The 11,928-nt window shown below is 64.8% G+C and overlaps 1 protein-coding gene across 1 annotated transcript; it reads left to right on the plus strand.

Annotated features, from left to right (window-relative positions):
* Window positions 1-485: 485 nt before the first annotated feature.
* LOC139437253 (basic proline-rich protein-like) lies at window positions 486-11,457 on the plus strand. The gene is made up of 5 exons (XM_071210916.1): window positions 486-587; window positions 5,983-7,719; window positions 9,742-9,849; window positions 10,401-10,566; window positions 11,402-11,457. The coding sequence occupies exons 1-5, from the start codon at window positions 486-488 to the stop codon at window positions 11,455-11,457; spliced, it is 2,169 nt and encodes a 722-aa protein (XP_071067017.1).
* The last annotated feature ends 471 nt before the right edge of the window (window positions 11,458-11,928 follow it).

Genomic DNA, 11,928 nt, shown 5'->3' on the forward strand with positions numbered 1-11,928 from the left:
CCGAACCTTACGGACAGCAGCGGGGAAGAAAGAGGGACCGTCGCCGAGACCCCTGAGGGGACGCGGCACAAAGCCCCCCACAGCTTTCGGCTCACTGAGCAAGCATTTTTGTCTTATTTTCCGTTGTTGTTTATGCGAAATATTTGGTGACTATTGGAATTCAGTGGCCTCGCACGCCGGCCAGGTTCGCAGGCTCTGAGCAGCTCAGCGGTGGGAGACGTGCGGCCCCAGCCCGACCCCAGGCAGAGCCCGGTGCTCGTGGGCCCCAGGCCGGCCGGGAGGTGACCCCGGCCCGAGGAGCGGGCAGTCTCTGGGCTCCCTGTGGGACAGCCAGCGCCTCCCTGAGGGCCGAGGGACTCCAAGCTGCCTTCACGCCCCCATGACTCTGCACAACCCTGCGCGGCCAGGGCAGGCTGGGCCTGCAGCAGAACGGGCCGGCACCCTGGGCCCGCTCCCCTGCTGGGCTGGGGACTCCAGGAGCCGGTATGAACGTGCTGACCGCCCGGCTGCCGCCCTTGCCCTGGGTAATCAGCTCGCCCCCTTGGTCTCCCATCAGCAGACGCGACACGCCGGCTGTGAGCGGGAAGGTGGGTAAAATCTCAGGCCCTTCCTCACGGCGGCCTGGCCCCGGGTGCCAACCGACACCCAGCCTGGCAACGAGGGCGGTCAGCTCCTAAAACCCCAGCACTTGAAGGGATGTGAACAAGCACTGGCATGCGTTTATCTTCTCACGGTTTAGGGACCCTGTGACCAGATCTAGAATTAGCACAAAGATCTAATTCCTTGGCATGCGGATGCAGATGTGGCTCAAGCAACTGAGCTCCCGCCTAGCACTTGGGAGTTCCCAGGTTCTGTTCCCAGTGCTTCCGAAAGAAGACCAGCAGGACAGCGAGCTGACACAGCAGGCTGGCATGACGAGCTGGCACAACAATGTGGTGCAACAAGAGACACAAAGCGGAAACACAATGAGAGACAACAAAGCAGGGAGTGGAGGTGGCTCAGCAATGAGGCACCTCCCTGCCACATGGCAGGTCTGGGGTTCGGTTCCCGGTGCCTCCTAAAAAGAAAAAAGAAGACATCACACAATGAACAGACACAGCAAGTGCCAGCAGTGAGGGGTTGGGGAGAAATAAATAAATCATTTTTTAAAAGTCTAATTACAAACTAATACTATATCCAAAATAACTAGGTTTTTCACAAGGATTTTAACTCAGTTTCACATTTTGGGTATAGAAATTGTCAAGCACCAGGTCTGTACCACCTAAAAAAGACCACTGGTTTAGAGGACTTGGTGGTTTTGACCAGTGGACAGTGAAGCCAAGGCCCCCGGCTCGTGGCTGTGGGAGGCTTAGGGTTAGGGTTTGGAGGCTCACCGAGTGTCTGCACTCCGGCTTCTCTCAGAGCTGGACAGCTGGAGCCTCCGGCTCACACTGTGTCCTCCTGGGGCCCCGTGGGATGCACCTGGCCTGTCCCTGAGGCCTCCTTCCCTCCTAGCCCCACTGGCGTTGCTCGTGCCACCCTGGACATGAGGAGAACGTAGGCCACTCTGTTCACACATCACAAACCCCCTCCTTCTCTGAGGGTTGAGCACGTGGGCTTTTTTGCCTCTTTAAGCATTTTGAGGTTGTAGTATTCTTTTAAAATGGATGGAGCCCTCTGCCATAGGAGCATATTTAATATTTTTTAGACTATTTTAGATGCTATCTTCCAAGGACAAGCATAGTTTTCAATGCCCTGTCCGTGCTCGTCAAGTATTACTAATGCGCTTCATGAACTAATGGCACCTACGAGTAAAAACATGACAGCCAACACTACTGGGACGTTACCTGACTTCTGTAAATGCTGTGATCCTGCCAGTTTGTCACAGTCCAAGATTTGTGTTCCCAGCAGCAATTCAACAGCTCACAAGCTTGCCACGAACCCACCTTGACCCTCTTCTATGCTCGCGCATAGCAGGGGGACTGGGGAGGAACAGCATTTTCTCCCCAGAATACGTATAAATGTGCAGAGACCAGCGAGTCCTGGGCACTGATGATAAAGCCCGTGCTGGAGCCCCATGAATTTCAAGGTTCCCGGCATCCAGATCTGGGTGCCTCTCAGCAGTTACGACGAGGAGCTGGAGGGCTGCTGCAGCTGCCGCTCGGCTTCAGCTGCCCGTGGCGCCCGTGGAAGGATCTCCTGATGGCGGGGCCCCCTCGGCTCGTCCCACTGCAGCCGTGTGCCCCATGGGGCAGGGTCCAGGCCCACGGGGAGAGCTGGGGGACGCCAGGGTGGCTGCGGGAGGGAGCTCGGGAGGTGACGCTCGTCACGGCCTGCGGACCTCAAGTGGACCTTGTCCTCACTGCACCCCCGCTCCCTCACTGAAAACTGGAACCTACAGTGCCTGCACCCAAACAGGGCAAGCACTTAGCAGGCACGCACCTGAAGCTGGAGTCCCAGGGGGTAGCCGGGGGATGGGGCAGCGGGGGGGGGGGGGTGGGCACTGCCCGCATCCCACCCCCGTCTGACGGCACAGTCTCCATGTGAGCACCCCAGAGAGGAAGGTCACTGATCCGGGTCCAGGCTGTCCTGGTGACAGTGTTTCAAGGCAGTGTGCCGATTTCAGCCAGTTTTTTCCATGCAGTCTTTTTTTTTTTTTGGACCTATTTTTATTTATTTTTCTCCCCTTCCCCACCCCCACCCCCATTGTCTGCTCTCTGTGTCCATTTGCTGTGTGTTCTTCTGTGACCGCTTCTATCCTTATCAGCGGCACCAGGAATCTGTGTCTCTTTTTGTTGTGTCATCTTGCTGTGTCAGCTCTCCGTGTGTGCGGCACCATTCCTGGGCAGGCTGCACTTTCTTTTCGCGCTGGGCGGCTCTCCTTGTGGGGCGCACTGCTTGCGCGTGGGGCTCCCCTATGTGGGGGACACCCCTGCGTGGCATGGCACTCCTTGTGCGCATCAGCACTGTGCGTGGGCCAGCTCCACACAGGTCAGGAGCTGGGGGTTTGAACCTGGACCTCCCAGGTGGTAGACGGACACCCTATCCGTCGGGCCAAGCCCGCGTCCCTCCGTGCAGTCTGGGGCACCTGGAGCTCCCCTTCCAGGTGGTGACTTCAGAGCGCTGGGGAGTCCCCTTCAGACCTGCCAGCCAGGCCCCCACCCCAGCCCCACCAGCAGCCCCACCGGGACTCCCAGCCAGTGTCCCCGATCCATCCCTGGCCTTCCTGAGCCGCCGGCTGGGATCCAGCTCCCCCACATGCTGGGCCGGGCGGCAGGATCCAGCTCCCCCACGTGCTGGGCCGGGCGGCAGCGCCTGTCAGGCCCTTCGTGGAGGCGGAGGGGCGCACCCTGAGGGCTGCTACTCCTTGCTAGCTCAGCCGCCTTCTTGACACAAAGCAGCCGAATCACAGTCAGGGCTACTCATGGCCTTCACGTCCCAAGTGGGGTCCCACCAGGGGGGACCCAGGGCAGGGCTTTCCGGAATCCCGCTCTCTACCCAGAGACGGGCTTGTTTCATCTCACGGACCTGTGCCCGGAGGCATCTGTCCTGCGCCACGCCAGCTGCGAGGGGCGAGGGGAGCTGCCTTGGCCCCTCACCGCGACCTGGCGAGGTCTGGCCTCGACCCCCACCTCCCCTCTTTGCCAGGCAGGTAACCACGGGAACCGTGCTAAATTCCTCCTGGACTAAGACAGGCCCTAAAATCCCTTTAGACGAGCTAAGAAAAGCACTCGCTTGAGTCCTTTTGGGAATGTGGGGTTAGGTGAGGTCAGCTCAGCTCGGATGTGAAGGACCCTGGACTGTGGGCCTGGGCCCCCGAGCTTGGGTGGAGGTGGATTGTGCTGCGGTCCTCTGGGTGGAAGGCACAGTTATTTTTGCCTTTTGAGGTTTAGTACTTCCTGTTTGGACATTTTTGGAAGTAGAGGAAACCTGTGGGGTTCAGCTAAGGGAAAGTGCTTCAAAGGTTCTCAGACACCCCTGGGAGAGCACCCCCCATGGGAACCAGGCTCCTACAAACGTGGGCCTTCTGTCGGCGCCACCTCCGGGCTTAGGGCGCTGCTGCTTCTAGAAAGTTTGGTGATTCTCCCTCATTTCGCCTGCTTTAGAAGGAGAAAATCCTTGCAGTTTACCTAAAATCAAGATTTTCAGGCAAGAGTCAAAACTATCTCACGTGAACAAGTAGGAAGGGCAGAAAAGCCAAACCAAAAGGAGCGTGCTGGGGCCGTTAGCCAGAGCGGCCCCCGTGCACCTGGAGCGAGGGTCCTGGCCGCCACACGAGGTGGGCGCAACCTGCCCTGGCCTGGCCCATGCCGCTTCCCTCTGCCTGGCAGCGGGGCCCAGCCACTGTGAGCGTGGACCCTCTCCCTGGCCAGAGCGGCCTGGTGCTTGGAGCTCGGCCAAGGGGCAGCCGCAGAGGGCCGGGCACACTCCTCGGCCCGCGGGCGGCTCCCACAGCAGAGCCCCTGGGAATTAAAACCCTCCGAAGGCTCAGAGGGGCCTGGCGCCCACCGGCCGCCCAGCCACCAGCCCTGCCAGGCCTTTCTGAAAATTGGCTTTTGATCCGAATCACCTTTCGTGCATCGAAAGTAAAGGTGACGCAAACGACTTGGCGCCCTTCCTTAATTCCTGCTCCCAGCGCTTCATTCTCACACTTGCCACACTCACACTCACACTCACTCTCACATGCCTCCACGCACTCACATTCACGCACACCCAAACACACACGCCCCTTCTCCCACTCGCACACTCACATATTCACACAAACACTCACACTATAGACTCACACCTACCCACGCACACGCGCATGCACACCCACTAATGCATTCACAAGCATCAAGTGTGTCTCACACTAACACACACTTGCATACACTCGCAGTCGCATCCATCTACTCAAACACTCACATACAAACACAAAAACCAACGCGCACTCTTGCACTCCTGCACACTCATTCTCACACACTAAACACATCCATGCACTCACACATTCACAACTATACACACTCACGTTCACACATTCACACACCCTGAACACACCCACGCACACTCACATTTATGCACACTCGAGCGCCCACTCACACACGTGTGCAGCCCAGGGGGTCCTGGAGAAGCACACACAGAGGGCGGGATGTGGACCTGAGGGCGTTAAGGGAGAACCCCCTTTTTCTCTCTCAGTACCTCCAGAATGATCACATTTTAAAACAAGCATATTTTGTCTTATAATTTTAAAAATACATCTCAGAGCACTTAAATGAATTCTTTCAGGGAGAAACCTCCACGCCATTTTCTCCACAACGCGCTCGACGGCGCCCCGCGGCGGGTTGCAGCGCTCCTCCCCGGGACCCCGAGAGGGGCTGCGAGCGCCTGGCAGGGGGCGCAGGGGGCGCGAGCAGGAAGTGGCCCGGCGCGCTTCCCCGCGTGACGCGCGAGACGGGTGGGCGAGGGTGGGCGAGGGTGGCGCTCCTCGCTCCTCCCTGCCCTGGCCCCGCCCTCGGCGGCACCGCCCGCGCCACCAAGGCCTGAGCGTCCCGACCCCGGGAGCCTCCCGCTCTCCCTCCTCCCATGCCTTCCCTCCCTCTCTTCTCTCCCTCCCTCCCATGCCTTCCCTCCTCCTCTTCTCTCCCTCCCGCTCTCTGTCCCCTTTCCCCGCCTCCTCTTTTGCCCAGAAATGCCCCCGTCCCCGTGAACAGGCGCACACGCCCATGCCACCCCTTCCAGGAAGCCCTCGGGAGTGCACCCCACCAACGGTTGCCAGGCCTCTCAGCCTGCCACTGCTGGTGTTCCGTCACCCGTGGCCACGTGCGGCGCCCGCCGGACCCGTCCTCTAGCACAGGCCGCCAGCCCTCCACCAACCCTCGTGAATGCGCGTTTCCCGGATGTGGGGCAGGCGCAGGCCCGGCTGTGAGGGGCGGGGCCGGTGTAAGGGCGGGGGTGCGGGCCTGGGGCTGGGCCGGGCCTCCCACCGTCCTGGGCCGTGCCAGTGTGTGCCCTCGTGCCCTCCGGAAGCCTCTGGGCGCCTCAGGCGGGAGGCGCAGCTCTGGCTTTCCAGGAGGGCTGGGGGCACCGACGGCCGAGGCCAGCGAGCGCAGAGCCAGGGCGCGCCGGCGCCAGGGGGCGGCGCCGTCAGGGAATGCCGCCAGGGGGCGCCGCCACGGAGCAGCGCCGTCAGGGAACGCCGCCAGGGGGCGCCGCCAGGGGGCGCCGCCACGGAGCAGCGCCGTCAGGGAACGCCGCCAGGGGGCGCCGCTGCCACGGAGCAGCGCCGTCAGGGAACGCCGCCAGGGGGCGCCGCCACGGAGCAGCGCCGTCAGGGAACGCCGCCAGGGGGCGCCGCTGCCACGGAGCAGCGCCGCCAGGGGGCGCCGCTGCCACGGAGCAGCGCCGCCAGGGAGCTCAGCTGTCAGGGAACGCCGCCAGGGGGCGCCGCCACGGAGCAGCGCCGTCAGGGAACGCCGCCAGGGGGCGCTGCCACGGAGCAGCGCCGTCAGGGAGCATCGCCGTCAGGGGCCGCTGTCAGGGGGCACTGCCAGGGGGCAGCCCTGCCAGGGGGCGCCGCCACGGAGCAGCGCCGTCAGGGAACGCCGCCAGGGGGCGCCGCCAGGGGGCAGCCCCGCCAGGGAGCAGCCCCGCCAGGGGGCAGCGCCGTCAGGGGGCAGCGTCGTCAGGGGACGCCGGCGCCAGGGAGCTCCACCGCCAGGGGGCGGCGCCGTCAGGGAATGCCGCCAGGGGGCGCCGCCACGGAGCAGCGCCGTCAGGGAACGCCGCCAGGGGGCGCCGCTGCCACGGAGCAGCGCCGCCAGGGAGCAGCCCCGCCAGGGAGCTCCGCCGTCAGGGAACGCCGCCAGGGGGCGCCGCTGCCACGGAGCAGCGCCGCCAGGGAGCAGCCCCGCCAGGGAGCTCCGCCGTCAGGGAACGCCCCCAGGGGGCGCCGCCACGGAGCAGCGCCGCCAGGGAGCAGCCCCGCCAGGGAGCAGCCCCGCCAGGGAGCTCCGCCGTCAGGGAACGCCGCCAGGGGGCGCCGCTGCCACGGAGCAGCGCCGCCAGGGAGCAGCCCCGCCAGGGAGCTCCGCCGTCAGGGAACGCCGCCAGGGAGCGCCACTGCCACGGAGCTCCGCCATCAGAGGCCGCTGTCAGGGGGCACCGCCAGGGGGCAGCCCTGCCAGGGAGCAGCCCCGCCAGGGAACGCCGCCAGGGGGCGCCGCCGCCAGGGAGCTCCGCCGTCAGAGGCCGCTGTCAGGGGGCACCGCCAGGGGGCAGCCCTGCCAGGGAGCAGCCCCGCCAGGGAGCTCCGCCGTCAGGGAACGCCGCCAGGGGGCGCCGCTGCCACGGAGCAGCGCCGCCAGGGAGCAGCCCCGCCAGGGAGCTCCGCCGTCAGGGAACGCCGCCAGGGGGCGCCGCTGCCACGGAGCAGCGCCGCCAGGGAGCAGCCCCGCCAGGGAGCTCCGCCGTCAGGGAACGCCGCCAGGGGGCGCCGCTGCCACGGAGCAGCGCCGCCAGGGAACGCCGCCAGGGAGCGCCACTGCCACGGAGCTCCGCCATCAGAGGCCGCTGTCAGGGGGCACCGCCAGGGGGCAGCCCTGCCAGGGAGCAGCCCCGCCAGGGAACGCCGCCAGGGGGCGCCGCCGCCAGGGAGCTCCGCCGTCAGAGGCCGCTGTCAGGGGGCACCGCCAGGGGGCAGCCCTGCCAGGGAGCAGCCCCGCCAGGGAACGCCGCCAGGGGGCGCCGCCGCCAGGGAGCTCCGCCGTCAGGGGCCGCTGTCGGGGCGCCCTGGCGTCTTGGGGTCTCTAGGCGAGGTGGACCGTTGTGCTGAGAAGAGAGGCCCTCCGGCTCGGCGGCGCGCGGCTCTGCTCAACAGGCCCCTGCCAGCTTCTGCCGGGCTCCTGCGGCTTCCCCGACCTGGGCTCACCTCCCCTTGGAGCAAACTCGCCCCCTGCGCCTGGCTTGCAGTGCCCACCAAGGACGGTCTCTCAAATAAACGTTTCCCAACTTATTTAAAGTTGTGTACACATCAAACGATGCATTTGCAGGACGGAGGGAGTTTGTCATAAAACCAGAGCCGCCGCGTGTTCCGGGGGCTTTCACTCAGTGGGGTGAGCCCTGGGTCCCAGGTGGGGGCCGCGGGGCCCGGTCCCCCTTCCTCCCCCCGAGCCCCTCCATGCCCCACCCCTGCCTGGGCCCCTGGGCGGGGTCTGGTGCCTTCCAAGGACCTCCAGGCACCCGGGCCCTGGCTAAGGGTCCACCCACCCCTGCACCCGGCTCTGGGTGCCCCTGTGAACTGGGGGCTTGGGCCTGAGCCCGTAGTGAGAGGCCGCACTGTGGAATCCTGCTGGGACCCCTGCACCTGCGAGCAGGGCGTGGAGACATGGGCATGTGCACGGTCACACGCACACTCAGACGGACACACAGACACACTCACAGACACACAGACATGCAGAAACGGACACAGGGACATGCAGAGATGCACAGCACGGACACACATGGACACAGGGACATGCACACACAGCCTCATAGAGACGTGCCCAGACACACGCCCAGACAGACGTGCACGCTCGGGGCCTGCCGTCTCCCCGGGCCCAGGGCAGGGTGCCTCGAGCTGCCAGGGCCCAGCCACACCAAGGAGACGGTGCAGTGGCCAGGGGCCCGGGCGCAGCTGACGGGCAGCCCTCGCTCCCCCACAGCCCTGCGGCAGCGTCACCACCCACCTTCTGTTCGCCCAAGGTCACATCTGGCCTGGGCCTGCCCGGGTTCAAACCCAGGACAGCTGGGGGCGAGCCCTGCTTGGGCCACTGTGCTGGGCAGTTGGGTTGAGGAGGGCTTCGGGTGAAGAATTACACATAAAGGTCCCTGGGCTGTGCCTTCAGCTTCCTGCTGCAATCACACGTTGCTCACCGCAGTTGCTAAATGTTAAATTACAAGGTGTTGGTTCTCGATACATCATTTGACCACAATTACAATAATTATGTCGCTATGCCCTAGGAGAAGGTCAGCAAAAGTGACCTGGGAAGGTGAAATTAGCACGACAAAAATGATGGGGCGCGGCCAGCTGGCTGCCCAGGGCGAGGCAGAGCAGCTGTGGAAATGGCGGGGGTCCCCACGTGGACACGGCCTCTGCCCAGCAGGCATCTGAGAGGCCAGGGTCCAAAGCAAAGCCAGCTGGCACCTTACGTCTGTGTAAAACAGCACTTGCCTGGCTTGAGCCTGGCACCCGCCTATGAGCTGCACGTGCCTGAGGAGTGGGTGCTGGTGGGGCCGCGGGGGGCCACTGTCCCCCTGAGCTGCACGGGGGGCTCTGTCTCTGCACCTCAGCTCCCCTGCCTGCCACAGCGGCAGGATATGGAGGCCCAGCACCTCAGCCGTGGCCCCCCAGGGCAGGGCAGCGTCCTGGGCCCCACGGCAGGCCCCCCACAGATGCAGAGAAGCAGCAGGCGTGGGCAGGCTTGCCTTCGGGCGTCCAGTGAGCTCGGGGGCTCTTAGCCAGGGTTTAGAGGAGGAGCCTGCGACGAGCCCGGGAAGGCGCCAGGCTTGTGGGTGGAGCGGCCATATTCCTCCCCGGCACCCCGAAGTAACACAGCCCGTGCCCTATACACAGAGCCACGCATCCTTCCGAGGGACTGCCCGTGAGGGCCCAAACTCGGGTGCCTAATCCACCGAGGTCAGGGCCTCCACCCTGGAGGCTGGACATGGAGGGCAGATGGCCCGGGCCTTGGTGGACAGGCCCCCCCACCTCCCCAGCCCTTGCCACCCACCTCACCCTGCTGCCCCCAGACCCAGGAGTCACATGCGTTCCGGGGCTCTGATGCCACAGGCCACCAGCGCTGCTTTTTCGAGGGCGTGTCGTTTGCAGCCGGCTCCGCAGGGCCAGAGCTGGCTGACGTGAGTCCCTGCCCAGGAGCAGGTTCTGCTGCTGCAGCCCCACCTCGGTGCTCAGCCTGTCAGGAAGAGGGAAAACTGGAAATTCCTGCTCCGGGGACTCTCCAGGAACCCGCTGGGCCTCTCCCTGGAGATGGGGTCAGGCACCTTCCGAGGGCATGCCAGGCAGGCTCGTTATCCTAGTTTCTTCATTCTTTTTCAATTAATAGAATTTACTTTTTAGAATCATTTTAGGTTTCAGTAAGCTTGAGCAGGGAGGCCCCCGTGCCCTCTCCCCAGTGCAGACTCCCTGCCTCCACGGTGTGCGTCTGTCTCAGCCGTCGAGCGTGAACTGATCCACGATACGTAACCAGAGTCCTCAGTTCACTGCAGGCTGGCGCCTGCGTGGCACAGGTCTGTGGATTTTGACAGACGCACAGTGTCACGTGTCACCATTGGTGGACAGTTTGGGGAAGGCAGGGGAGGGCACAAGGTGGGCCAGCTGTGTGCCAGGCCGAGGGGGTGGAGGCTGAGCTGTCCAGGCCCCTGTAGGCCCCTTGTGGCCTTGAACTCAGCTCCACCTTGTAGGCGAGGGGCCTCCAAGCGCCCCCACCCGCGGCGTGCTGGCTCTGGATCCTGACTCCCTTGCTGCAAAAAACCCAGCCATGCTGCTGCTCAAGGTGGACCGCTGGACAGGAGGTGGCCCCTGGGAGGGGCTCATGGGACTCCTGCAGAGTCCAGGTAAGTGGTGCTGCCTCTGGAGAGGGCACCTCGGCTGGGGAACCCCGGCTCAGCGTCGGGGTCCGTAACCCGCAGGCTCCTTTCGGCAGTGGCTGGGCTGGGGGCTCGCCATACCCTTCCTGGTCTGCAGAGGCAACTGACGAGGGTGATATATACGTGGGGTGGGGGACTGCCGAGGAGAGTTGGGGGCGGGGAGCACCCCTGGACTTCAGCACAACTGCTCCCAGTGGCTCACTCCCTTTCCATGTGAGAGTAACCCCAAGCTCCCAGATGCCCTTTGACCAACCTTGAGTCTTAGGGTGATGGCCGCCCTAGTTGTGGGCAGGCTGCGCCCTCTGGGATTTTGGTTGGGTGTTTTTATCTGCCCGTTGGGGGCTGTTAAGCAGATCCTTGCGCTGTAACCACTTCAAACCCTGACCTCATCTCCTCCAGTTCTTCGCCCCCTGCCCGCCCCCCCCAGCCCCCAGCCTCCTGGTTCTCCTGACCTTTGCAGCGCGCTCCCAGCCCTCTGCACTCCGTTGACTTCTCCAGAATGTCCCACGTTCTGGGCCCCCTGCCCCTGCCCCCACCCTCCAACAGTCCCAGCCCAGTTAATTCGATTTTCAAACCCACCCTGGAAAGGCGCCCAGGAAGCCGCCCCCGGCCCCATGGCCGCCTGGAATTCTCCCTGAAAGCTCTCTTGGGGGTGGGGGGCTACCAGGCCTGGAAAAGGCTGCCCCTGGGACTGGTGACCTCACTGCGCCCGTCCGGGCAGGGGCTGTTTGCGTCCCAGTCTGTGCCCACGCGCGGGCGTGAGCTTCCGGGGGGCGCAAGCCTGGGGTCTGGGGGTCCGCAGCCGGCGGCGGGGTGGCGCGCCTCAAGCTGGCCCAGCGGGCGGGGAGGCGCTACTGACGGGGGCTGGGGGCTGCCGAAACGCTACAGTGCGGCCCAGTGCGAGGAGCGGACGCTGTTCCGCGGGGACCCGGCAGCGCCCGGCGGCCCCGGAGCGGGGCGCCGCGGGGCTCGGGGAGGCAGGGGCCTCCGCCACTCAGACCCCGAGGCTTCCTGCGGGAGCCGACGCGGCCGGCCCCAACCGCGCCTTTAGGAATAAAACGGAGTCCTATTCCCCGCAGGGCACCCTCGGTGCGGGGCGCACCCTCGATGGCCCCCGGCCCGGAGCCCCTCGCCAGCACCGCGCCTGGGCTGCTCGGGCCGCCAAGTGGGGCCGCAGAACGGTGGCTGCAGGGCCGAAGGAGGGCGGGCCGGGCGAGCCGCGCGCTCGGTTTGGGTGCGCAGCCCTGGCACTTCGACCCCTTCCCTTGGCACCTGCGCTGCTGCCTGCCCCCTCCCACCGGGCCCCCGCTTTCCTGCCCCGGGTCCTCT

The sequence above is a fragment of the Dasypus novemcinctus genome, chromosome 21 (assembly GCF_030445035.2).
Source record: "Dasypus novemcinctus isolate mDasNov1 chromosome 21, mDasNov1.1.hap2, whole genome shotgun sequence".
Lineage (NCBI taxonomy): Eukaryota > Metazoa > Chordata > Mammalia > Cingulata > Dasypodidae > Dasypus > Dasypus novemcinctus.

Bases quoted from the DNA above. Each gene is read 5' to 3' on its own strand.
- LOC139437253 (XM_071210916.1), top strand. From the start codon at position 486: ATGAACGTGCTGACCGCCCGGCTGCCGCCCTTGCCCTGGGTAATCAGC. The intron at 7,720-9,741 runs GTCAGGGGCCGC...TGCTGCCCCCAG, and splicing joins CGCCGCCAGGGAGCTCCGCC to ACCCAGGAGTCACATGCGTT. The intron at 10,567-11,401 runs GTAAGTGGTGCT...GGGGGTCCGCAG, and splicing joins GGGACTCCTGCAGAGTCCAG to CCGGCGGCGGGGTGGCGCGC.